Below are 26429 nucleotides of genomic sequence, written 5' to 3'. Positions count from 1 at the left end.
TAAAATAGTCACTGAAGTAAAGAGCACCCAGGTTGATAAACAATGTGTAACTTTGAATTTAAGAGCAAAGTATGGGTCTACTTTTACTTCACAGCCTGGAATACTAAAATGAAGGATTGATAAACCCTCGTGTTTATTACTATGCTGCCACAGGTCCCAGTATGTGGCAGAAAAGTGTTCTCAAATTTGTCCTGACACCTCTTCTGAAACTTAAGTTTTATGAAACTGACCAGTGGAAGGGCATGTGAAGGGGGGCCGTGAGAAAAGAGGGCAAGGAGCACAAGTGAAGCATCTTTTAACAGTAAAAGCAACATGAGTGAAGTTCACAGTTGCTTATGGAATACCTAGGTGATTAAATAGAAATTAAGTGCTTTCTGCAACCAAGGATGAAAATGGTTATTCAGGACTGTGATACATACGGGAAGCGGCCCCGCTGCTGCCCTGAGGAGCCTGCAGCTGGCGTGAGGCAAAAAAGATGCAACTCCTCATCAGGGATATAATTTTTAATCTATAAATGACATGTGGGATCCGCCCTCGGAAGTTTAGGTGAAAAGCCGACACTTTTCTACCCCACACCACCACGTCTCTCGTACCCCAGCTCGCCAGCGCCGGCCGGGAAATGGCGCCCGGGGGACGAACGTCGGGGCAGCGCCGGCTCCGCTGGCAGCGGTGGGAGGAGCGCGGCGGGGCCGTGGGTCCTGCCCTTCCCCGCGGCCGGTCACGTGCGGTGGGCGGAGCCGCCCGGGGCGGGCCGAGCCCCGCTCCCGTCCCGTCCTCGGTCCCCGGTCCCCTCCCTTCCCCCCCGTCCCGCCCCGCCCCATCGCATCTCGGCGGCGGCGCGGCGGGAGCGCGGTCGGTGGTGCCGATGGAGGCCGGCGCTGAGGCGGAGCCGCTGCTGCCTCCGCGGCGCTGGCGGGCGGGCCGGGGGCTGTGGCGGGAGCGCGGCGGTGCCCGCTCGGCCGCCGAGGACGGTGAGTGCCCGGGGCGGGCGGAGCTCTCGCCTTTTCCGCAGAGCTGGGGCGCTCCCGGGAGCGGGAGGAACGGGAAGGGCAGGAAGCCCCCCGGCTGCCGAGGGGCTTGGTGGGGCTCGGCCGCCCTGCCCGGGCTGCTCCCGACGGCTCCGGTCGGGACGGCTCTGAGGGAGCCGCTAGCGCCGGGCTTAGGTGCGAGCCTTGCAGGGCTGCTGCAGCCCCTGGCTTCTTTAGTTCCTTATGTAATTTTAGGGTTTTCCTCTTAAGTGCTGACAAGTTTTTCTCGAACCCGGTGACTGTGGTAGGTCTGACATCTCAATTCCCCCAGGATGGAATCCTTTGGAGACCTCAGGTTCTCTCTGTTGAGGGTATCGCATCACCTAAGGGAACCTTCACTTTTTGTTGCTCTTCTGCAGTGCCAGAAGTGCAGCGGGGTCTCGGATGGGTCCTGTGTGCCCAAACCGAACACTGCTTTAATCATCACTTGTGACTAAGTGTCACTTGCTGTGACTAAGAATTGCAGAATAAGTTGGATATCCATGGTAGAATGCATGAAGAAATTGCTAAAATAAACATTTTTGGCTAATTTCCCTGTTTTATTTTTATATTATGAACAGTCACTTAGATTCTGCCCGTCCAAAATTGCTGGCATCAACACTAGTGGCTTGCTGTGTGCTTCAAGTACCTAAAGCTTTTGCTGTCCTTGCCATCCTTTTAGCTAATGGTTCCTTTAAGCAACTTTTATTTTTATCTCACTAGTGTGAGATGTCATGAAAGAAGTAATGTCTTTACTGCGTGAGCCTGGCTTTTCTACTGTTTGTGCTCACATCTTTCTTGTGCCATGGCTCCTATCAGGATCAGTTCTAAACTGATGCTTAGAAAAAGGGTGGCATAGAAAAACCATTTGCAGTCTTTGCAGGAAATTGATGTACGGAATCACGTGGAACATAAAATTATCTGTGACTGTGATCAATGGTGTTTCTGGCATTGCTTGGTGTCTGGAGGAAGGGCATTGTGCAACTGCTGGGATGGACTCTTTTCTGTTGTATCCCGGGTTGCGATTGCTGTCTTCTCAATAGAGATGGTATGAAGTGTTCCTTGGGACTCCTGCCCTCTGTAGCAAGGTTACACTAGCATGTTTTAATGTTTTTCGTATCTTGAGTCCCCCCTCAGTTTTTTATCTCTTTTATATCTCTGCTTTTTTTTTTTTCCTTCCTTTTTTTGACCTTTTAAATCTGCTTTTATTTCTCTTTTTGGCTTAATTGCCAGGTTAGTTCCTGAAAGGTCTTATTTCAAGTAAACACAAGTGTCTGCCTTTTATTTTTTATGGGTCTGTCTTCACATAGACTTCTTAATACTGGATCTTGAAAAGTGTCATAGTAACTAATTTAGTGGTATTTTATTTCAATTTGTGTTCTTTCATCCCTTCCTGTGTCTTGAGCTCTGATCTTTTTGGTATGGTAATAGTAACTCTCAGAACAAATTTAAAAAGCACTTAATTTAATTCTCATATGACTGGAGATTCCTGTTGGTTTTGGAGGAACAAGATCACTCTCAACTGCAGTATCTTTATTAAACAAAAATTAAAATTGCTATAATAGTAGTGCCTGATTTTTCTGGCTTGACTTGACTGTATACTCTGTCAAAGAGCAATTTGAATCTCCATTATTTTCCCTGTTAGAACTTGTTTCTGTGTAGTTTTGCGATACTTAACTACGAGTGTAATCTGGTACCTAATACTTAAACCTAAAAGAGAACCTTTTAACAAAACATAGAAAGTTGCATGGTGTGTTGGATATTATTATTAGTTATTTAGTGTAATCCACAGTGCTGCTGACAGAGCAAATGTGGCAGGAACTCTTTTTTTGTGTGTTTACGGTGCTCTTTCTCATGACAACTGTGATTGTGCACTTTCTGTTAACTGATGTTTTAATCCAAAGTTTATCCAAAATACAGTGAGTGATTCTTACTTCTTTTTGACTTCATAGTTGCTGGCGCTGGTAATAACCTTTATATAAACCAAGCCATAGTATTTATTGAAGATGCAATACAAGTAAGTAAAATTATTTTTGGTAGCTGTTATGCTCCCCATGCTGGATGTTTGTCACACGCTCTGCCAGTTTAAGTTTTTCTGTGTTCAGCCAACGTTCATAAACCACCATCTCAATTCACAAGGCTAATCAGAATTCCAAATTCCTGTAGTATACAAGTCTCAGTGAACTTCTGCCTAGGAGAAATATATTTTTCCCCACAATGAAGTAATCTGTCTTAAGGGTTTTTAAAGACGTGTTGGTTTGTGGAATGATTTTCATGGTGGTTTTTTTTGTTTGTTTATTTGTTTGGGTTGTTTGTGGGTGTTTTGGTAGTGACTAACCTACTGCTAAGATAAACTATTTGAGCTAACCCTATAATTTGCCTCTCAATCTGACTACTTGCACATCTTAAGAGATGGTAAAAGCTTAAGAGTTTAAGGCTTGTTTCAAGTGTGAAGCTGGAACTCTTCAGCTTCAGCTGAACTTGGTGCCTTTGGAAGTCTTGATGAGTCCCTCTTTGTCTTTCAAAGGAAAGACATTTTTCAACTGGCCATTGCTGCAGGTTCCTAGATCCTGTTTTCTCCCAGGCAGTGGGAATGCTGAAGGCCAGTTCTTGAGCTCTCTTGCTGCATCTAAATGGCTTTTGATTGGAAGATTTCTGTGGGTCACATGTATTTAAGGTGTGGCCACCTTTCTGGAAGCATCTACTCAGTGGGGACAGACTAAGAACCGCCCAGAAGCTGTCACAGAGGAGGGATGGATTTTGGGGATTCCTGAAGAATCACAGGCACTTCCTGATCTGCAAGCGTATTTTATTCAAAGACATAAGTTGAAGTCTCTTCGATTCAGAATTAATTTGTTTGCATCTTATGGCCTGTTGGAAGAGAAAGATGGAAGAAGATCCACGAGTAGGATGAATGTTGGAGAGGGAAATCAAGTCGGTGTACCATTTTGGCGAGTACATAGAATAGTCACTGAATTATTACAAATGCTGTTATTTGAAATTATGACAGTACTTCAGATGACTGGCACACAGTTTAATTATCTGAGCAGCTGTGTGGTCTTTAGATAACAGAACTTCCTTAAAATCTTTCCCTTTTTACACATGTAGAGTACCTCTGTGGTCATGGGTGACCTGATAGTTTAATAATAACATGTACTCATTTAGTTTGCTTTGGTAACTTGATCTTTGTCTTCGAGACAGACTGAATGTGATGTTTGAATTAACCTCTTTGCTTCCTGCCTTCAGTATCGATCTATAAATCACCGTGTGGACTCCAAATCCCTGTGGCTTTATCGATGGTATTATTCCAGGACTTGCCAGTGGTAAGAACTTGTTTATTCTTTTTGCTTTTTTGTTTAGGAGTTAGTCTTTCTGAAAAACTACTCTTCGTCTTTCTTGCTTGTTAGATAATCGTTTTGTTTTTTTATCAAATTATAATTGTTATAATAATATTATAAATATATTTATATTATATATAAAATACTATAATATTATAATATGAATTACTGTGGGGAGCAAGGGGATTGATAATATGTGAACATGATAGATGTGGAAAGCATCAAATTCTGTGGAAGTGTGATGATATAGATGGCTCTTTGAAACAGCCATGGGTGTGTTGCATGAGTAGGCTAATTAGCATGATTTAAAGCACTGTGCCTTAAGAATTTTAAAGTGTCTATTTCTAAACATGCTGGATACCAGCAAGATTGTTTGCTGCTGTTAGTTTCAAAAGGACACCACCTCAGGTTATTTGGTGGTCAGCAGTTACAACTCCAGTACAGGCAACAACATGCCAGTGAAGTGCTGCCTTGTGGTCTAACCCATTTGAGTGAAATACAATATCATAAAGCTTGGTTTACTTCAAAGAAAATTGCTTTTGTAAGTATTTTGTTATTATTTTGACTCATTTTGTGGCTGGTTTTTTGGGAGTTGTTTTGAGGTATGTTTTTTAGTTCATTTTTTTATGGTTTTGTTTGCTTTATTTTTAATTTCATCTCTGTCCAAACAGGATTTTGAGCTTAACCATTACTGTAATCTTGGCTTTGGCTTTCATTGAAGAGCCTTCCTCGCTTACTGTCACATCGGATGTGCGATACCGCCTTCCTGCCTGGAATCCTCCCTGTGGCCTCACAGAGAGCATTGAGCTGCTCTGCTTCCTTGTGTTTGTGGTTGATGTATCTGTGAAGGTGAGCATCTCCTTCATCTGGTATTGAATGAAATGATAGGTGTGTGGTAGAATTGTTTTTCAAATCTTGTGTTTGCAGGATGAAATTGCCTTGCTTTATTAGAGCCTTACTTCAGGATAAATTAGCAAGTGAATATACTAAATTAAGATTTAAATTTGATTATTTAAATAATAATATAATAAAATACAAATTCAATCAAATACTATAATTAATACATTAACTGAATATATTTAATAAATAAGAAATTAAAATTGATTCCCTTTTTTTAACCTAATTTTTCTAATTGTGTGAAATAAAGTGAAATAAATTTTTTGAAGAATGCAAGTGTTTTGGCTTAGCTGCTTGCATTAGGATATAAAATCAGGGTATATAATAAATATGTCAGTTCATTTACTCAAAATAAAAATTGTCAGAAACTAACCTTTCTTGGTCATACTTATTCTTCTTGGGAATACTTATTTCTGGAAAGTCCCTTATTAAGTGGAGAATTTTCTTGCATTCAGAGGATTTGTCTCTCATGGCCTATGTGCACCTTTCACTTTTACTGACCTTTGTTTAGTTCTTGTACAAAAAAAATCTCTCAACAATGTATTTTTGTTTGGATTTTAGAGAGCTTTTTAAGAGCACTAATGTAAAATTGCAAATACTTGGAAAAAAATTGGTACGACTTATTTGGGTATTGGATTTTATTACTGAAATAATTAAAGTTACTCTTTTTTTTCCCTTGTCTAGAGTTACTTAATTGGATGGAAAGAATTCTGGAAAAATAAATGGCTAATGGCTTATATACTGACGTTGATTGTTTCCCTTGCTGATTGGATTGTGTCACTGAGTTTTATCTGCAAAGAGGTAAGAACAGCTTTACTTTGGTCTTTGATAGCTGGATAATGCACTGAAATACAGAAAAAGTTTGGTGTAATGTAGCTTAGCAAAGAATTCTGTTGATTGTTAATGTAAATTGTGTGTTTGTTGGTAATATTAAATAACTAATTGCTTTAGTCTGTCAGCAGTCAAAGTATGCAGGGAAAACTCATTGCCTGGCATGAATTTTGTTGTGCAACTGGAGAATTATATGCTTAACTTGACTGAATGGCAAAGCCTCTCTAGTGAAGTATAAGAAAAAGGTAATTAAGTAGTTTAACAGCTGCTTTCTGACCTGAAGCTGTGCTGTGTTCAAAACGGTTGTGTCCTGAGAGGAACATCAGGTTTGGAAACAGTTCTGGAAGTGCCCTCCTTGATGCAATATTGCACTCTCCCAGTTGGTTTTGTCTGCCACAGATTTACATTAAATTAGTTGCTGCACACTTGCAATCCTTATTAAGAAAATACTAATGTGGTAAAAATGCTGGGAAGTGAATGAGAGAGACATGATCTTAAAGTGTAAAATCTTGAGCTGTGATAGTGGACAGGTAGTTTGAACAGGAATCTCCTAACACAAAGCAGTGGCAGAAGGAGCAGTTGAACTGTTGGGATGGATGAACAAGAGAATAGAAATTTAAAAAGTTGATTTTTATGGTTTTTTTTGCTGCTACGTGTGGCCCACGGAAAACCGATCCTAAAATGCAGGATGCTGAAACACTTGAAGTAACAAATAAGTCATAGCAATGACTTGAAGGCTTGCAAATGTCTTGACTGCAAGAATCAAAAAGATTATTTGCTGTAGTGTTGTGGGGAAAAGAAGCAATTACAGCTTGAGTCTTGTCAGAGACAAAAATTGCTAAGTAATAAGCAGGCCCTTTAGTTATAAAACAAACAGTTGGAAAATTAAACGTAAGCACTTATTTTTAGAATATGTGTTTGTTTTTATTGAAAGGAGTTCTCTGTTAATCCTTTTCTTAAGATGGACCTTGTCAGAAAATACAAAAATGCTGTCTCTTGCCAGATTGTTATGTCTACTATGCAATAAAGTTAGATTGTTTCTAATTAGTGGCCTGATGAGACTATTGAAACATAATGTGTGTTTTTAAAGTGATCTCTTCTCATTTTAATGAGGTATGGAATCTTTTTTGGTGTTTTGTGAGCTCAGAAGAGCAGAGGTCAGTTCTTTTTCTGTTCTGCTGTTGGCTTTGTCAATGTGTGTGTCAAGTGCTTTTTGACAAGCTTGAGTTCAAAGTATTTGTGCTGCCAGTCTTGCAGGAGTTCAGTGTCTGATCTGTTGTTTTTTGCAGAGTGTGAGAATAAGAAGACTCCTTCGCCCCTTCTTTCTTCTCCAGAATTCTTCTATGATGAAGAAAACGTTAAAAAGTATCAACAGCACATTGCCTGAAATGGCGAGGTGGGTTATAGCATAGAAAACATCCTTTCACGGGTGGGTTGTTAGCAGGCAGGTTGTTATCCTTTGTGTTATGGTGTGAGGCATCTGAGCAGCTTCCTTCTGGATTGGGTAGCTCAGTGAGATCAGGTCACAGAGGGTGAAGGTTGTGGTAACTTTTTGATTCACTTTAGTCTGTACAGGATCTCTAGACTTTGACATGACTGTGTGTGTGACATAGGTGTTTTAATTCTAGTTGAGTTGGAGGTTTTGATTTTGCTTTTCTAAGCTCTTCTGTAAGGGAAGAACTGAGGACCTGGTTTTCTTTATATGGTATAATTTTGCATTTTTAGCAGAGGATATTAAGAAAAAGTTACTGTTAATACTTTGATATATTTTCTTTCCAACAGTGTTGTTCTGCTACTGGCTGTTCATCTGTCTCTCTTCACCATGTTTGCCATGCTGCTCTTTGCTCGAACAAAGGTAATCAATTCTATTGCTGCTTTGATAGATCTGAGTGCCTTTTTTCTGTACTTGCACAGCAGCTTCTTGTCTAGTTTTATAGTCAGACTAGTGCAGTTTTTTTTTCCTGAAAAAGTCAGATGTGATGAGATGAGTTTGAAGTCCATTTGGAGAGCTCTAACATGTGCATAGTATTCATGTATACAGGAGACTTCCTTATACATTTACCCAGTTTGATCCCTTGAGTTGCTTTCTCTGGTTTTGTTGAAACCCTCTGTGCTGTTCTGTCTCCAAAACTCTTGTCGCATTTTCATTCATATTATCACTCATTTCTTTTTCTCTCTTCCCTCTCTAGTTTTTTGCTAATTTGGGTTTCTTCTGTGTTTTCTCACCTTTCATGCCCTGGTAGGTTTTTGCCTGTAGTAGTTTCGGTTTCTGATCCCTTTGGGTTTTCCTCCCATTTTTCTCTTCCTGCTTCTGAAAAGCAAGATTGAAATTTAGTGGTCAAAATAATTTTTGTGTTCCAGTAATCTTGGTATGTTCCTTCTCTGCTAGACTTCCTGTATCTTAATTTATCACATTCAGATTTTTGTGGGTTTTTTCATTCTTACTTTTAAGGCCTTCCATAAATATGTTACTGTGAACACAGAAATTTCTTGCATGTTTCTCCCAGCTGTTTTGGTCCTATCCTTAATCTCAGTTTTGCGCATTGATGTAGTTTGCACTTGAGCCAGCTTCTAGTCTCCCTTACGATCAGCAAAGTCCCTGAATTCTCTGATGTTACATAATCCTTGGAATTAGAATCAGAGGTCTGTTTTCCCACTTTAGTTGCCTTCTGGACCTTTGTATTATCTTTGTTTGTCACATCTAATTTCAGCTATGAGCTTCCCCAACAGATGTATATTTTGTGTGATTTATATACCTAAACCAGTCACTTTTGTGTACATTGAGGTAAAAAATAGCAAATTAGAGAGTGGACTTTGGTGTGCTGCTCTGACATCCATCAAACTAATTTTATCTAACTTGGCAAAATACTGCAGGCAAGTTCTAAAAGTAGGTTCATTAATGAAATTCATGGCTGTGTTTTTGTATTGTCTTGTGTATGTCCTCTATGATTCCAGTCTTTGCAGCAGATTCAAGAGCTGTTTGTCCTGTGCTGCCTGACTCCTGTTTATGTTGTTTGCACTCTGCTTCTTTTTTTATCTGTCTCTTCTTGACCTCAGGAAAAAAAAAATGTGGAGGATCCAAGATCAGCTTCCCAGTGTATTTCTGATGAAGGTTCTGAGTCCTGTACTGTCAGTTTGTGACATGATTGTTCTTCATGGGTCTGAGGTGCTAACTAGACGTAACTTCCACGTGGAGCTTCCTGTTCTTACTTGTGTTTTTTAATTGCTATTAATAAGTGATGCAATTGCTCTGTATTCATACATTATCTTAATTTTTATGTTTGGCTTTTGCTTTTTCCACAGGGTAGGTTTGATTACGTGTGTAAGAAATTGATTGTTGACTGATGTTAATATTTTTTTTTTAAATGTAAATTTTTTTCCCCCCTTCTTTGGTAAGACAGTGATTACTTGGTATTTCTCTTAACAATAACACATCTTTGCCTAGGATAACCAGCAGGATAAGGAATGGGCGGTGTATTTCCGGAATTTGCCAGATTCCCTGACATCACTGCTGGTCCTGCTGACTACTGCAAATAATCCTGATGGTGAGCAGTCTTTCAGAAATAACCCTTGTCTCTCCTTTTGAAGAACAACAAAGTAAGACTGCTCTGTTCAGCCTACTGTAACCATTCCCTCAGCTGATGGTTTTTAGTACAGCCAGCGGAAGGTTGTGTAAAGGTTTTTTATGCCTTTAGTAACTTGATTCTTGCCTTTCTGTGGTGTAATTATATATACCACTCTCAAGTCCAGCTGTATGAGAGTTTTTATGAATTGCCAAAAGTTCATAGAAGTCTCTACTGTGCATCTCAAGCATTAAAAAATTATTTCCTATTTTTGTTAAATTCGATACAGTAATGATACCTGCATATTCTAAGAATCGAGCATATTCAATCTTCTTCATCCTCTTCACTGTATTGGGTAAGTTACCTCTTGCCTTCAGCAATGTAAACTTCAATGCATTTCAACTTTGATACTTGTGCATACCACCTACAGTGTTTTATTTTTCTAGGGAAGTTTGATCATGAATTTCTCCATTTTTGTGATTCTTCCAGTAGTGTCTGTGAGATCATTTTCAGGGAGGGTACTTAAGATTTGGAGTTTTTTGGTAACATGTCACAGGGGAATGGATACCTAACAGTATATTCAAACATTAAAAATGTTTTGGAAATCAGACACAAGAAAACTAACCCTCTTAAAGTTTTATGTCTGATTTACTACATACATTGAAACTTTTTTGAGAAACAGATATTTTTCCATAAATTTTACTGCCTCTTTTTCTCCAATAGGCAACTTGTTTTTGATGAATTTGCTTACAGCAATAATATACAACCAGTTTCGAGGGTACCTTCTGGTGAGTAAAGCATTCCTAATTTCTGTGTTCTGCCATAACCTTGAATCTTTGAAGAATTAAGTTGCAGGAACTGACAATGGTCAAGTAGGATTTTTAGGCTTCAGGCATTAGCTTGAGCCTGTGTGAAACCAAGAAACCAAGTCACACAATTTTCTCAGACTGGCCTGAGAAAGTGTGGCCTGAGAAATCATAGGAATCAAAACAGTCCTTGGAGAGGGAAAACAACCTCTGCCGGTGTTGTTTGGATCCTTGTTGTTTACTTGCAAGAAACAGTCAAAGGGTGTAGTTCCAATTGACCAATGATGGTGATGTGTTGGTTTAATGACCAATGAGAGTTTTACCTCTCGGACCTTCTCAGAACTGTCTATAAATGGAGATCAGGAATAATAAAACTGGTTCTCTTGTGCAACCCAGCTAAGAGAGTCTGTGTTGTACTTCGCTGTTCCTAATATAGTGCGACAATCGAGTTTCATCTGTGTATTAAAGGATCCCTCCCACTCTGGTTGCAGATACAGTTTTAAGGTATTAAATGTTCTTTGATGTGATACCTTTCTCTTTATTTGCTGTTACAGCTTGATTCCCCTCCCATGAGAAAATGACCTGCTTGCATATTTCCAAATATGCTGTGGATCTACAATTTTGACTGTTATAGGGGAAAAGAAAAATAAACCGTTGTATGACTGAACAAGGACAATTGGCTGAGTAAATTAAACTTGGTCTGTGTGGAGGAAATCTGCTGTGCTGTTTAAATAGCTGTTGTTGCAGATCACAGAATATTAATGGGTTGGAAGGGACCTTAGAGATTATTCAGTCCCAACCCCCCTGCGATGTGGGATACCTCCCCACTAGACCAGGCCGTACCCAGACTGGCCCAGTAGCTTTTCTAGTAGAATTCCATAGAGAAGGTGAAGTTTGTTGGATAATATAACCAAGGCAATATTACTCAGGAGGAATGGCCCCTACCCTCTTGTGGCGGAGGAGTGTGTGAACAGAATAGGTGCAAAGAGGATTTTTGGTAATCATTTCTTCCTCCTGTTTCATCCCTTCTTTCTCAATTTTCTTCTTTCTTACATGACAGCATGACATAATCTGACTACCAGTAAAGCAAATGAGTTTGAAAGTGATTACTGTAATAAAAAAAAAAAAACATGAAAAACCGTAGCTCTGGATTTGTGCTTTTAGGCAAGAAGCTGGAGTAGGACAAGCTCTCTAACTCTTGGCACACTAGTGTGAACTTCTGTGAATGCTTGAGCTTTGCTGTTGCCAGTGTCTCTGGAAAAGAGACATATGCCTGTGTACTGCAGAGTTGAAAATAAACTACAACCTGGATGATTACTTGATTTCCAGGGGCTTGTTTGCTTACTTACTTCCTTCCTCCTTGTACATGGAGTTCTTGGAGGGAGTGAGGCCTAGGGCAGTCTCCTGTTCTGATCTCTAATCACAAATCTGGGATGTGTGCCCGAGGATTGGTATAGTATCTGGCCGTAGGACACTGGTGCCTGAAGTGTGAGTAAATTGTTTCCTCTGTGATGTTTTTACTGCTCAGAAATCAGTTCAGTCCTCCCTCTTCAGGAGGCGGCTGGGAATCCGGGCTGCGTTTGAGGTGCTGTCTTCCCTGAAAGAGACTCCTGCACAACAGTAAGTGAAGGATCTTGAAACAGTAGATTATATAGGAAAAGAAAACAAAAAAAAAAGAGTGCATTTGGTCATCTTGTTCTGTTTTAATATATTTACAGAGGATCCATTCTTGAAAATGGCAATTTGTTGCTCATCTCATTTATTTATTTTTCCTGTAACTGCATGTTCATAACACACTGTTTGTGACTCTTACAGAATCTGTTTCCCTTTTTCCTACTTCTAGTTTTATTTGCTTTTCAAAACAAGAAAGAGGCAGGAACACATTTGGAACAGCTCATTTTGCCATCTATAAACTTATCTGGAGCAGGGCCCATTCTGTTTTCTTTTAAATAGGTCCTGTGTCAGTGTTGGGGCCTTACTACAGGTGCTACAGAAAGTTGAGATGGATTCTCGCTGCAAGCAAGCCATCATGAGAGTAAGAACTAGATTTTCTTAGCCTTTATGTTAATGATTATCAATCCTGACTAGCAAATCCAGAGATCTGCCCTCTGTTGCTTCATTCCTTGGATCATAACAGAATAGGGGCACTACTGCATGGGACTAAAAATTTAAGTTAGTCAAAGGAGCATATGATCTCATAGAGGGAAAATAGAAAAGGCCAGACGTGTCCTCCGGTCACCTGGCAGTGTTGTGTTAAAGCAGAGCAATATTGAACCTTACTCAAACAGCTTGAATTACATCTTTATTCGTAGATTTCCAAGGTAGTCTGAGGGGTTTTGGCAAACTTGGCAGATGTTCCTGTTGCAGATGTTGATCTGAATGTTTCTCTTTCATGTGTAGTCACTCAAAATGTGCTCCTGTGACCAGCTGTCAGCTGCCCAGTTCCAGAAGCTCTTTGAAGAACTAGACAAAGATGCCATTAAGCAAGTACGTATGTGGTCATCATTTCTAAAGCATCAGAAGTTGTCTGGTGTGCAAAAAGAAGTGAGAGTAGTATAAAGTGTATAAACAAACTTTGCAACATGTGAACACAAGGTGTGATCACATGGCATTGATCTTTAAGCTTTTTTTGAGCTGCTTTTATAGTCACAAACAAAATTGGTCTGGGGGCTTTTACAGCATTAGTTTGGGATTGCTAGGTGGTGTTAAATGTGCAAAATGCATCTTTGTTTATTCTGCCAGCATTTTAAAGTGAGAGGCAAAATAGCTCAAAGTAGTTTTTCTCCAGTCCCTGAATGAAGTAAAAAATGTGGATTCTCTTAGTGTTCAGGTGAAGATGGGCAGAAAACAGTGTCTCTGCTTAGAGAGAAAGGAAAAACAGAACAGTAAACTATTTGAGGGTTAGGAAGTGTTCTTTTCTATGTTTGCATGTAACTAAGATGTATGAATTAAATATTGGGAAATAGGGAAGAGATGTATACAAATAGTAGCTTGATGTTTTGTTTATCTGCGTGGGGCATTGGAGAGAGGTTGGATTATCTCCCTTCTTTGCCATTACCTTGTGTTGTGTCATAATCAGGAATGCTTTCTTGCTGCTAATAGCCACAGCTGGAAAACATTTTCCAGAGGTAATGTCAAAATTAGCCTGTGGCCCTGAAGTTTTGCTTTGAAACTGTCTGGAGTTTTTTTAATCTGAGATGGGGTGTGTTTATAAAATTAATTTAGTATTTTTAAGATGCTTATGCTTTATGACTCAGCAAATCTTTTGTGTTCTTTTCAGCACCCTCCCAGTCCAGAGTATCAATCCCATTTTATGCAGAAAATGCAGTTTGCCTTTGGCCATGCCTACTTTGGCTACCTGGGGAATGTAGTAGCCCTGGCAAACATTATTTCTATTTGTGTAAGTAAAGTTTTTTTTTGTTGTGGGGCAGTGATTTTTTTCTGTTTTGGTAATCTTTTTTTCTCTGTTACAAATTTAATTTCTACTTTTTTTCTTTAATTTTTTTAAAGTAACTACTTTTTCTGGGAGTTGGGCTTTTGGTGTGCTTTAGTTATGCAAAGTGTTAAGAGGGAATACTTGCAGTTAAAAATGTATTTTGAGCTGCTTGAAAAGGCCTGTGCAAACCATGAAAGACTGTTCTTGTGCTTAAAAATCTGTTTAACGTAGCAGTAAAGCAGTAGATTCATAAAATATTTTTTGTTTAAGGTGGTTTTGGTGATGGATGCAGATAAGCAGCCATCGGAAAGAGATGACTTCTTCCTGGGGGTAAGATGCAATGGTATTCCATGCAGTTATTGCTGCTCCCTGAGATGTCAGTAATTCTAACGGTTTTTTTTCTTTTGGGGGGTGAAGGCTATCAACTGCTTCTTCATCCTATACTATCTGCTGGAAATGTTGCTGAAAATCTTAGCAATGGGCTTGAAAAGATACTTGTCTTATCCAAGCAATAGATTTGATGGACTTCTGACTGTAATTTTGCTGGTAAGTGCTTTGTTAGTTTACACATTCTTGGATTTGTTGGCTAGGGAGGTTGGGCAGCTATAAGACCTGGTGGGATTGCTTTTTTTTCAACATCAATCTGCTGAGCTGAACAGCATGAGCCAGTGCTGTGGGTTTCTGTGGCTGGAAAGCTTACATGGTAGTACATGGTTCCCTTAGGGTCTGTGTTCTGAAGACAGGCTTATTTAAATCCATGGAAAAGGTGCTTTGCCTGGTAAGAAGCCTTTTCAATTTTATTTGGAAAAATTCAGCTCTTGGAATAATTGCATGAGGCATTCTGTTTCATGGGTTTAAACCACTTTTCTCTTTAAATTAAAAAATATTGTCAGACTGTTGTAGTAAGTATTTGGTCAAAGCCTGATGCCCCTGTGGCAGATGAGGTCAAAGTTATGGTTAATTGTATTCACTGTGTATCCTTCCATGAGTCACTATTGGATGCTCTATGTACATTTGGTTGGTTTGGGGAATAACTAGGCAAATATGACAGTTCAGAGTTTTAAAGTGAGTTGAATTAGTGGCTTAAGGCTCTTGAAAATGTTTCCTGTCAAGAAGGTTACATAATTTCTGGAACTCAGAATTACAAATTAAAGTTTTGTCTTTGTTTCTTTGTTTTTGTTTTTCTTTCCTAACTGAAGATTCTGGAGATTGCAACTTTTGCTGTATATGGATTTCCTCACCCGGGCTGGTGAGTAATCTTTGTGACCTGCTGCCCTTTGCTCTGTGGCTGGGGTGGGTCAGGGGAACACACACACTGTCATACATACACATGTGATGAAGCTGTGATTGTCAGCCCAGTCTTTAATTTGCCAAATCTGATAGAATTTTGCACCCTTGTAGTCATTAAAGGCCATGCAATATAGATAAGTGAAATAATTTTTTATTTTTCATGGTGTTTAGAGGTCTGTATAGCTCTTCTGAGAAGGATGCATTTGTTTTAATTGTAATCAGATTTAAAATAATATCTTGGCGGGTCTGTGCTTATCATGGGTGCAGGAATAGGAATTTTGTACAGCATACACAACCTAATATGTTTCCGTATCAGATTGTCCATAAATCCAATTATATGAACTCCCAAACAGCTATGCAACCTCTTCAACCCTGCATGTAGATTGAAGACTGAGTGATATTTTTCATGCTATAAAATGTTTTAAAGAAAATTCCCATGGACTTACACTATTTATCTATATTGTAATAGCAAAGAGTTGTATTTTGGTTTTCTTGAGTTCAAAAAGCACTTGGATAACTATCTTGTTGGTTTTTGTTGTTGTAAAAAATGTAAAAATCATTGCTTCATTTTAAAATTTGAAAACTGTCTCCACAAGAGAGGAAAGCAAAGGAATTCTAGAAGATTTCCTGAATCTTCAGGGGTGATTCGTAACACATTCTGTTGCTTTGTGTCTTCATGCAAGCTCACACTTAAGACACTGGCACTCCCTGATTTTTCAGGATATTTGTTATGTTGCCATCAAGGAGTTCTCTTAATTTACGCCAGAAGCTCTGAAGAGAGTTGGACAAGTCAAACCTTACGGTTTTAGAACGGTTTATATTTGAATACTGCTTGTATTCCTGTCACCCAGAAGTGATGGCTGCCAGAAGAGTAATTGCTACAAACTAATGATGTTTATTATTGATGTCATTATGTTTGATTCTGACCTCTGATTCTTAAATATAGGCAATTGTTTGATCTATCATCTTGGAGCACCAGTAATTCATGTTAGGTCCTTTTGTCAGTCACTGCAAACAGATTACAACTGAGATGAGTCACTCTGAGTACTAAGGTGTGCTACTGTCACATCCACAGACCAAGCAACCACCACCTGCAGGGCAGGACAGTGGTGTTGCTGTTATCTAGAATATGCCTTCTATGCAGTGCTATCTTAAGTAATTTCTTTCATTATTGTAGATTAATATGTTGGAGATACAAATCCTGATTTAGCATCAGTGTTACCAAGGACCTTTGTCATTATCAGCTTTAGATCCCTACCACCTTCCTTCCTTTCCAGCTGAGAAGCATTCAGCATGCACATATAAAAGCTAAAATTCAGGGTTTCAAAGTGTATGCCTATCTCCCATGGAATGTTAACACATAAGGAAGGAAGCTGACAAGACAGTCCTTCAACCTAATTCTGTTTCCAAAGCCCTTCTTCAGCCAGGCATACCCTGGAGGATTAATGCCCATCTTTGTGCAAGTTTCTGAAGTATCTCTCTAGCAGTCCTTTTGATTCACTTTCTTTTCTGAAAATGAAATTGAAATTCTCTTCAGTGCCTTCTCCCCAGCAGAAGGCACGAGCATGTATTGCATTGGGCCGGAGCTTATCTGGCTCTACCACTTCAGCTTGTGCCAGGAGTGGATCACACCCCAGGAGCAGGATGACCAAGGTGTGACTAGAGCACTTGCTCTACAGCTTTTTGGCTGTTAGTCTGTGGTCTTAGGAGGCAAGGACGAGAGGGAGGTCTTTTGCATGGGATAATAGAGGATTTATTGCTCTGGGGAATCTTGGGGGCAAAAGACAGAAAATGCGAGCGTGCAACAGCTGAAATAGGGAGGCGGTTCAAAGGGAGGGTACAAAGCATCAGCTAATCAGAGATATCCTGGGGAGGGTAAAAGGCAGGCTTCATAAAATCATCATACAATGAGGGAGGTAGGGAGGGAAAATTGGGTCACATGGACTAATCAAGCGTCCAAGTTTAGGGGATTTCCAAAGGAATTCCAAGCATGTAGTAGGCATAAGACAGGATTGACAGGAGGGTCAAGGTAGATTGACAACATGGGGTGGGAAGGTCTCATTTGGACCAAACCATCAACTTGGACGATAACATACCATTAACAAGAAACACACTGCAATAAGCATGCGCTTCAAAGAGCTCTCTGTACATATTTAAGAGCCCAGGCTAAAGTGATTCCTTCTTTCATCAGTTATTAATTTACTATAGCTGAGATTCCTGCTGAGTAAAGCAATGTATTTACAATTACCTGTAACCCAGTAGATTTAATTGTGTCTTTCTGTCATGGGCTGTTCCACCAATTTGTTACTTTCTTCTGCCTTTCCTAGGAGACCTGAATTCATGGGCTTGTTATCCCTGTGGGATATGGTGAGGCTGGTGAACATGTTAATTGTGTTCAGGTTCCTGCGGATTATCCCGAACATGAAGGTGATTGCTTTTCCCACCACAACTCAGATTTCTTTGTTGGTCAAGCTATAAATTATGTTAGATCCTTTCAGAATACTGTGTAGGTTGCAATTCTCTTGCACGTGAGTGGAATAGCTCAGCTCTGTCTTGACTGTTGCACAGCCCCTCACAAAATCATTGTCTCTAGAACTGGTTTTCTCTGGTGAGGGAGCAGGCAAGGTCGTTTTATGTGGTTCCTTGTCCTTTTAGTGAAAATCTGATATGGGTTGGAAGTGTGATGAATGTCATATGTACAAAAATCTGCTCTGTTTTAGTTCATGGCTTTGGTTGTTACTACACTGCTGGATCTGGTGAAAAACTTAAGAGCCTTTGCAGGAATCCTTGTGGTAAGTCATGATGCAAGATGGTTATTTCCTTTGTTACAGTATGATAAGGGTATATCATCAACAAAGTTAGCAAGGTTCTTGTACGATCACCACAAGCAGTAACATTTCACCTTAACCAGCCAGTTCTTCCCCAAGGCATGTCTTGGAAAGCCACAATAAACTGCTCGTTTGTGATGGCCAGCACACAGTGGCAGTGCTCCTTTAGCAGGAGTATCTTTAAAAAGATTGATTGAACCTTTCTTTGAGTGCTTGCCTTAGCTTGGGTGGTGTGGGTTCAAATAAAAATTCATCAATGCTTCAAGTTGACCAGTTTTCCTTAGCCTGGTTTGCTTATGTTAAATTAATACCAATAAATTGCTATTAGCAATAGCAAATAGCAATTAAATTATTAAATAAATAGCAAAACAACTTTAAAATTGTTTTTGGCTGAGAAGATCTTGAGATGGCATGATTGGGCATGATTTTTTTTAAGAGCCTCTGCCATCCTGTTTCAGGTGTGTCTGTGTAGAACATAGACTCAACAAATGTGATTAAAGAGTGGATCACAATGTGTGATGTCCATTACATAAATTCTCCCAACTCTTGAGTTTCTGGCTTTGCAACCATGTCTTCCTGGTAGGGCAAAGAAATACCTGGGTAGGTTTGGTTTTGCTATTGGTCATGGGTTTTTATAGGGTACCTTAATTTGAATGGTTAAAGATGTGTTGTTCTGGTCTATATGCCTAGTATGCAATTTAACCAGAATATCTGTTTTTGTAATTAAAAAGCTCTACTTTTATCTGTAGAGCTTAAATTGGCTTGTGTTGCACTTTGCAATAAAGATATTGGTTGCGGCAAATCTAAGGTGGTAAAAACCTCATTGTAATGATTACTGAGTACAGCTCACACTTCTGAGAGAAGTCTGCCACAGTGTTTGCCCCTTCCATTAATTTAATTTGCTTTTACTTGCGGCTACATGGAGGCTCTCACTGAGCTTCTGCTGTAATGAAATCTGACTCCATTGCCAGCTGATGCAAAATATCTTTCCTAATGTTAGCCTGGAACACACATGCTGATTAAATAATGTAAATGATTAGCTAATTTCTCAGGCAATGAGTGTTTTAAATATTTATTTTTTCAAAGAATTAAATTAATTATATTTATTATTAAAATTAATTTATTATTAAAATGCCATTTATTACCAGGCCAGGTACCCCATCTTGTGGCAGGCTGTGAAATGTCAGCTTCAGTTTACTCCAGTGGTGTTCAAAGTTTGTTGGCCAGAGCAGTTCTCTTCTATTCCTTCCAGACTTCCCATTCTTGGGTGTGTTTTGTAGGAAAATAATTAAAAAGTAATAATAATAAACAAAACCAAAATCCCCATCCCAAAACAAAAACAAACAAAAAAAACCCCCAAAACAAAAACTTTTTGTTGGAAGACTCAGCTTGCTTCAAGCTTTCTTGGGATAAATGGCTCCTTCTCAGAGGAGCAAAGCTGTAGGTTATTTCTAGAACAATCTTTTTAGGATAAAAATTGCAGTATCACCTAGGCAACTTTGCATTTCTAACAATTAAAAGACAGAAGTTCCCAAATCCTTAGTGTTATTGAAAACCTTATTTTTACACTAATTACTGGTTTTTTAAGGAAGTTGCTGATGGAATATAAAATACTGACATTGTTTTGTCTTTCAGGTCAGCTTACTAAAAGCTTATTTTCACTGACTCTAGCAGAAGACTCCTCAGATATTTAGGCTGTTCTTTGTAAATACTTGTACTGAGCTTTGGTTTTAAGTTGCTATTCTGCAATGTTTATAGTTAAATATCAGCATTCTGAGACACAGAGAAGTAAAATGAATGGTAAAATGATTTAATGCATTTTAACAACTGAAAATTAGGTACAATATTAAAAAGTAAGAGCAACCAGTTGAGAAGTACTTTCACTTTAAAAGCTTCAGGCACAGTTCTCGATGCTATTACCTCAATTGTGGTAATATAAATTCTGTGTTAATTGCATTTTGCTTTTTTATTTTGTGACAGAAATATTCAAAGCTAATAGTAGGTTGTGTTCCTTCCAGGTGGTTTTCTATGCATTTGCTATAACTGGCATAATGCTCTTTAAAGGTGCTGTTGTTCCCTTGGGAAATACTAGGTAAGGTTCTAAACAAAACTGCTCAGAAAGAATCTGTTTTTCAAAAGTATCTGCATCTTTTTACCTCTGAGCTGTTTGTGGTTGGTTTTGATGGTTTTTTTTTCCCTCTCATTCTTGGAGCCACCCTACTTTTAATGTTAAATCACAAGGCTTAATTATCTGTTACTTCTGTTTCTTCTTGCTGCATTGAAATTGTAGGAATGCTTATCTGTAGCTTGGAATTTTACCCTGCTTTACCTGAAATACTTTTTTTAAATTGTTTTCCTTGTTCTCTGTCCATATGAGATATTCTAACTTTTTACAAGGGGCTCAGAAGAATTCTAAAGCAGAGTTCATGGGGAGCTGTGTTCACATCAGCCTGTAATCTCTTGCAGTGCTGCCAACACAACACATGACAATGGCACTCTGCAGTGTGGGACCTATGAACAGCTGGAATATTGGCCCAACAACTTTGATGACTTTGCTGTGAGTCTGATCATGGATGAAATCCCTCCTTCTTCCCCTTTGCTTGTCTTTCCTCCTCTTTTTCTGAGGCTTAAATCTGTGGTTCAGCCAATTAAACGCTGGTCTACTCCCATTATTTAGGCAGCAGTGGTGACCCTCTGGAATGTGATGGTGGTGAACAACTGGCAAGTTTTTTTGGATGCATTTTCAAGATATTCAAGTCCGTAAGTAGCTGTAATAATACAGAAGAAGTCCCATATAAATTCAGCTTATAATATACCTGAACAAGAAGTATACACATAGCACAGTTCCTAACATCTGCTCAGAGGGATGCTGCTTACCTTTATTTTGGACCAGTTCAGATATATAGGAAATAAACCTTATGCTTCTGTGTTTTCTCTGTGGGTGAACAATTTTTTGTAGACTTAAAACTTTGGACATACCTTTCATTTGTTTTTACTGACTTAATGGGGAATGTTTGAATTAACTGGATAGCGCCTGGATTGAGCTGTTCCAGTGACCTTTGGCTGGTTAACCCAGGAGAGTGAGTCTGTTTGGCTAAATTAATGAAAAGCAAACATTTTTTATTTTTATTTTTTTGATCCAGGCCATCTTTCTTATTAAGAAAGTAGTACTATTATATTTCAAGGAAAAAAAATATGATTTCATGGTGCTCTGCTCACTTTCAGGCTGAGGTTATTTACTGCCTCCATTGTCTGTTCATCTGATTGTATTATCTGTTCATCTGATCTGCAGGTGGGCAAAGATCTATTTTGTAGCCTGGTGGTTGATTTCCTCTGTCATCTGGGTTAATCTCTTCGTAGCTTTACTCCTGGAGGTAAGGAAGCGTGTTTATTTGGTGTGAGATCCTGAAAACGGGTTCTAATTTGTGCAGGAAATTAAAAGAACCCAGACAACTTCATGTTTGATTTGTGTGTGCTTTCATTACCTTAGTCCTTGCTGCCCTATGCCAGAGGAGCTGAGGAATTGTTTTATTTTTCCTAGAGATTTTTCCTAGAGAAAAATAAATGTTTTATTTGCAGTTTTGTCACAAAACTGTTTGTATGTCATTGGGTATGTACAATTTCATTGTATCACTCTCTTTATTATAAAGATGAGAAATATTTAAAGTATTATAAAATTGCTTGTCTCTTGTACATTACCATTTAAATTCTACATTAGTTTTTCAAGCTGCAGGCTTTTTTGCATTTTAATTTGTCAGCAAATTAAGTGAGCAATTTAAATTAAAAATTTTATTTCATTTGATTCTGCTGTGTTTCTTCCCACCCCAGTTTAAATTAGCACCATTGTTCAGTGCCACACTAGAGGAGTGGAACTGATTACTTATTTTCAAGAGATCATATTCTAGAGTCTTTCAGAGAAACTGTGGGAGAGCAGTTGCCTGAGCAATGCCATGAAGAACATTTGGTTCTGCTAGTTACTCATTGCATACTTTCCTGCAAATCCAAATTTCTGATGGAGAGGGGAATGCTAATCATAACCGTCTCCTCCAGGTTCACCATTGTAGACTTCTCTTATAGGTAGTGGAGGGAACTGAGAGCCTGTAGAGGGCACTTCACCCCATCTCAAACCCTATGAAAGTTTCATTTGGAGAAGTTCTTGACATTGCTGACTGTACTGAGAATTAAAATTTACTACAGTTTACTACAGTAGGAAGAATGGCAGACTTTCAGTCCAGAACATCTTCTACCTGCTTGTTTCTGCAGGGCTGTGGCCAAAGGTTGCTGTCAGAGCCAAGGTGCAGCATTCTGTAGCAGGAGAGAAAGATGTTGCTCTTTTTCTCCCCTTTATTTTTTGTCCTGAGCTGTGTGTCCACTCCCTAGGTATTCATTTGTCAGAGTTATTCAAAGCAGGTAAGGGAGCATGACAAAGCCTGGACTAGTAGTAAGTTTATATATTGTTGGGTTTTTAAAGAGGAAGAAATCAAAATCAGGTGAAGTCTTGTGGGTAGTTCACACAGTTGTCTTGGGGAGGCAGTCCTTGCTAGGAGCTGAAGGCAGTAGGGCTGTCTTCTGCTCTGCTGTTCTTTCAGTTTGTGATGAGAAAGCTGTTTCATTGCTGAACAAAGGCCTAAATAGTGACCTGCAGCAAGTAAATAAGCTGATGCCTAAATAAATCAGTGTTCACCATGTAAAAACAAGCCTCACCTGCCTCCCAAACCTTCTCTGCAAACATTGTGACCAGATACAACATCTTTTCTGGTGCCATCAGAAGAAGCCTTTGTATCTTTTGCTGTTCCTTTTGCATTTCAGAACTTTATTCACAAGTGGGACCGTCACTGCCAGCGAGAGTCTCTTTTAGATATTGAATACCAGAGGACAGTTGAACTCATGTTCAGGTGAGTTGGGCTGGACTTGATAATCAATGTAGTTTTATTTTTCTTTGTCTGCTTTTAAGAAAGTGTGATGGCTGCAAGATGTCTTCTGTTTCCTCACTTTGAAGCAAACTGTTTAATCTGTTAGTCTGGAGAAATCCAGCAAGTTAGTTTAGCCTGCTTTAAGCTGACTTGTTAGCCTAACCTTTATATTCTTTGTGCTCATAGTAGGATGGGAGAAGAGGTGCTGGGGGTGAGGGGAACAACAGCTGAGGGAGGAAAAAACAAGGGAAAAAAGAAAAGGGAAGATGAGGGAAGTGATGCATGTTCTTGGCTTATTATGAAACTGTGGGTGGTGAGTTAATGCTTGATGATCATTTATTAGTGGAACTTGTGGTGCATGTTGGATACTCAATAGTAGCATTGGGAGCATGTTCTCACTGGGGAGTTTTTTCAGGAAACCAAATCTACTGACCTTCAGTTGTATTGTACTGTGTGCAGGAAGTTGCTTCCCTGCTTCTTATGGGAAAACAGCTGCTGGTTTCCATGACACATCTGTAGAGGATGGATCACTTGCAGCTAGATACATCTTTAGGGAGCACCAGCTTATTGTAATTTTAATTCCTTGTTTTATTCCTGAAACAAGCACAGTTACATCTCAGCTTGCACATTGCAAAAACAAATGCTTGTAAGCTCCCTTTCCTGCCCCTAACAACTCATGCTTTTTCTTTGTAGAGATGTTTTGGAAGAACCTACAGAGGAGGAGTTGATGGAAAAACTGCACCAACACCCACACCTGCAATTGTGTAGGTGACTGGTGGGAAGGACTGATTTATTTAGACCTCTGTTTTCTTGAGGTTGTTAGCTGCAAGAAACTGAATGGATTTTCTGTGAGATGCTGTTAGGAGAGGAGCTTATAGGACATGATGTGAGGTTTTGCTTGGGAATTCTCTGCAGAAAGGTTTTTTATTTTGGGTTCATATCTTTTTTTGAAAAAGATTTGAATCTTGCTAACTTGGTTTTAAGTTGCAATTTTAGAAGGAGTATTGCAGCTGTTATTTTTATAGGTTGTTGATATCAGATGGTTTTATTTACTTTTTTTTTTAATAGGGAAAGTCTGTTTAAAATGACAGTGCACTTTAAAACATGAACTTTATAACCACTAAGCCTGCTACTTTTTTCAGCACAAGAAAATGGAGCTGCCTTTTCTGGCAGGCGAGTGTGGCAAGGGCTATGCTGTGCAATTCATGAATGGATTAGGCAGGACCAGAGCAAAATCCTTAATATTCTCGTAGTGAGAGCTGAAACACTATTTTTATTGTAATGTGACACCAGCATATCTTACCAAATTTTTGGGAGTTAATCACGTTGGAACACAATCAATTCCAGCTTAGTAACAGGGACTGCCTGCTTTGCACATCCTGTTTTTCTTTGCTTTCCATGGGGGAGGGTTCATGCTGGTTATGCCATTCTGGTCACTGAGAGCAGTTAGAACTTGGACTGGAGCAATTGCACTCGTGGTTTTCAATGTGGTAAAACTGATTTCTCTTTCAGTAGAGTCAATATTCTGATGTTGCTCTTTACTGAACCTCTTCCTTTTACTTTCTTCCAAGTCCTCTTCCTGGTGTTGTATTCCATGAAAAAGCTAAGGGGAGTGAACTTTGGCTGGAATGTTGTCCCATGATCACTGGAGTCACTTACTTAAAGGGGGAAGGGGAAAAAAAAATGTAGAATGGGACAATCAAAGTTCTTAACACTTAAAATTTTAATTTGAGCCTGTGGGAATTGAAGGTGCTAGACTAGTATTGCAGGATCACATTCTTTTATGGCTTAATGACCACATGTTGTGCTCCACTAACTTTTACCTGGGTAAAACTTTTTAGGTAAATAAGTTTCTCAACAAGTCCAAAGTGGAGGATTCACAGTAAGCTGTGTCCACATGCTTTTTGTTATCTTTTAGAGTTCCTCTAGAAAGGTGTTTTTGCTTAAATCTTTGTCACATAACTGGTAAACTGCTATGACAAATAGAATCTACCACAACTACTGTTTTCATATGTAAAAATGAAACTGCCCTTTGGGGCACTGCCTTCTCATTGAGACACTTGTCACCAAAATAGACATTACTGTGGTCATCTCTGTATTGACAAAAGCTTGGGGGAGATAATTGCCTAATATTTATAAGTCCCTTGATTCTTTTTTTAGTTAAAAAATGTTTTTCAAAAGTGCCAAGCAGTCATCATCTGTACCTTTCCTTGTCTTTTTTCATCATTTGCCATTTCTCTCTGTCCTACATGAAGGACAGCAAAATATCCAGGATGATGGTGCATTTGAGGTCAAAACCATATTTTTGCCTTGTCTCACTGTTCAGAAGTTACTTAATTTTTCTTAACTGTTTCTTTACCTTTTTGCTTGTATTTTTTTTGTGCTGTGGAGAAAAATGTGTTGTGGCTTTCATATGTGTAGAACAAACATGAGCTGAGTTCTGAGCTACTCCTGCAGTCTTTCTTTACTGCTGTAATCCTGCCTCTTATGCCATGCCCTTGTCTGTGCAGTCTCTTGTCTCTTAAGCCACCCAGTAACTCACTTGCACTGGTTTCAGTGGCATCATCATGCCTATTTTCAGTCATGCACTTAAAACACTCATCATGGCAAGCTGATAAAGGCATCAGCACATGGTTTTTCTAGTTTTGAGTTTGTTCTGTTCATATGGCTCCATATCAGGATGGTTTCTGTTCCTTCTAGCGTGATGTATAGTCACTGCCACCAATATACTGGGACTTATTACACAGTGGTTAAACACTCTTGTTTTACCTTTTTACTGAAAAAAAAATTTTTTTTTTGTTTTCCATTTTAATGAATACTTGAAGTAGCTTTGCCTTGCCAAAAAGGAAGTGTCTGGTTCTTAGCAGACTATAAGTTTGATTAATTTTTTTTTGGCTTCTTAATGTTCTTCGGGGTTGTGTGGTTGATTTTTTTTTTTTTTTGCCATTACATTACACTACAATCTATGAAAGCAACACAAATTGGTGTGGGATTACCATAAACATCACAACTGTCTCCATTATGCCATGTTTACATCTGGACTAATGTGGAGAAGGCATTCTGAAGGGAATAGTCTGTCTTGTTCTTGTTTCATACTTGTGTAATTGACTGAAAGTGTAACTAGAATTCAATACAAAATTGTGCTACCTAATGTCACTTGAACTGGAAGATGTAAATAACCACAAATCTTATGCAAAAATTGTATAAATCATGGAAATGAATGTTTGTCATTAGGTAAAATTTGAGGTTTGCATTGTTATAAAAAGTCTTTTCTTCTTGATCCATGAAAATAATTGGGGTGTTGAAATGATTTTTGTGGTATGTTTTTGCCTTTCCCTTCCTACTGATTTCTGCAGTGCTGGACATCTCTGTTCCCATTGTTTTTGCCACCTAAAAGCTGGGCCCATGGAGGAGTTTACATGCAAGTGGGATATAAGTGTTTGGTTTCAAAATGCAGACCTAAAGGATGCTGCTTTGTTAATTTTCCAGTTCTAGAGGCACATAGCATCCTCTTTAGGTA

The 26429-nt window shown here is 39.0% G+C and overlaps 1 protein-coding gene across 2 annotated transcripts; it reads left to right on the top strand.

Moving 5' to 3' along the window:
* The first annotated feature begins 735 nt into the window (after window positions 1-735).
* On the top strand, window positions 736-26199 carry TPCN2 (two pore segment channel 2). Of its 2 annotated transcripts, XM_086892979.1 has the most exons (25): window positions 736-971; window positions 2960-3024; window positions 4254-4330; window positions 5017-5194; window positions 5927-6043; window positions 7363-7469; window positions 7856-7928; window positions 9519-9618; window positions 9926-9991; window positions 10360-10424; window positions 11971-12062; window positions 12396-12477; window positions 12843-12929; window positions 13723-13842; window positions 14149-14208; window positions 14296-14424; window positions 15078-15127; window positions 17496-17595; window positions 17889-17960; window positions 20015-20088; window positions 20463-20553; window positions 20674-20756; window positions 21289-21370; window positions 22806-22891; window positions 23603-26199. In XM_086892979.1, exons 1-25 carry the CDS (start codon window positions 866-868, stop codon window positions 23679-23681), a joined length of 2241 nt encoding a protein of 746 aa, XP_086749105.1. In that variant the 5' UTR covers window positions 736-865; the 3' UTR covers window positions 23682-26199. The 2 variants fall into 2 exon arrangements, with proteins under 2 accessions (XP_086749105.1, XP_023784560.1); XM_023928792.2 differs by lacking the exons at window positions 736-971; window positions 2960-3024 and adding an exon at window positions 3712-3941.
* The last annotated feature ends 230 nt before the right edge of the window (window positions 26200-26429 follow it).

The sequence above is a fragment of the Cyanistes caeruleus genome, chromosome 6 (assembly GCF_971803275.1).
Source record: "Cyanistes caeruleus chromosome 6, bCyaCae1.hap1.1, whole genome shotgun sequence".
Classification (NCBI taxonomy): domain Eukaryota; kingdom Metazoa; phylum Chordata; class Aves; order Passeriformes; family Paridae; genus Cyanistes; species Cyanistes caeruleus.
The sequence above is the reverse complement of the archived record's forward strand: the minus strand, read 5'-3'. Positions and strand labels throughout refer to the sequence as shown.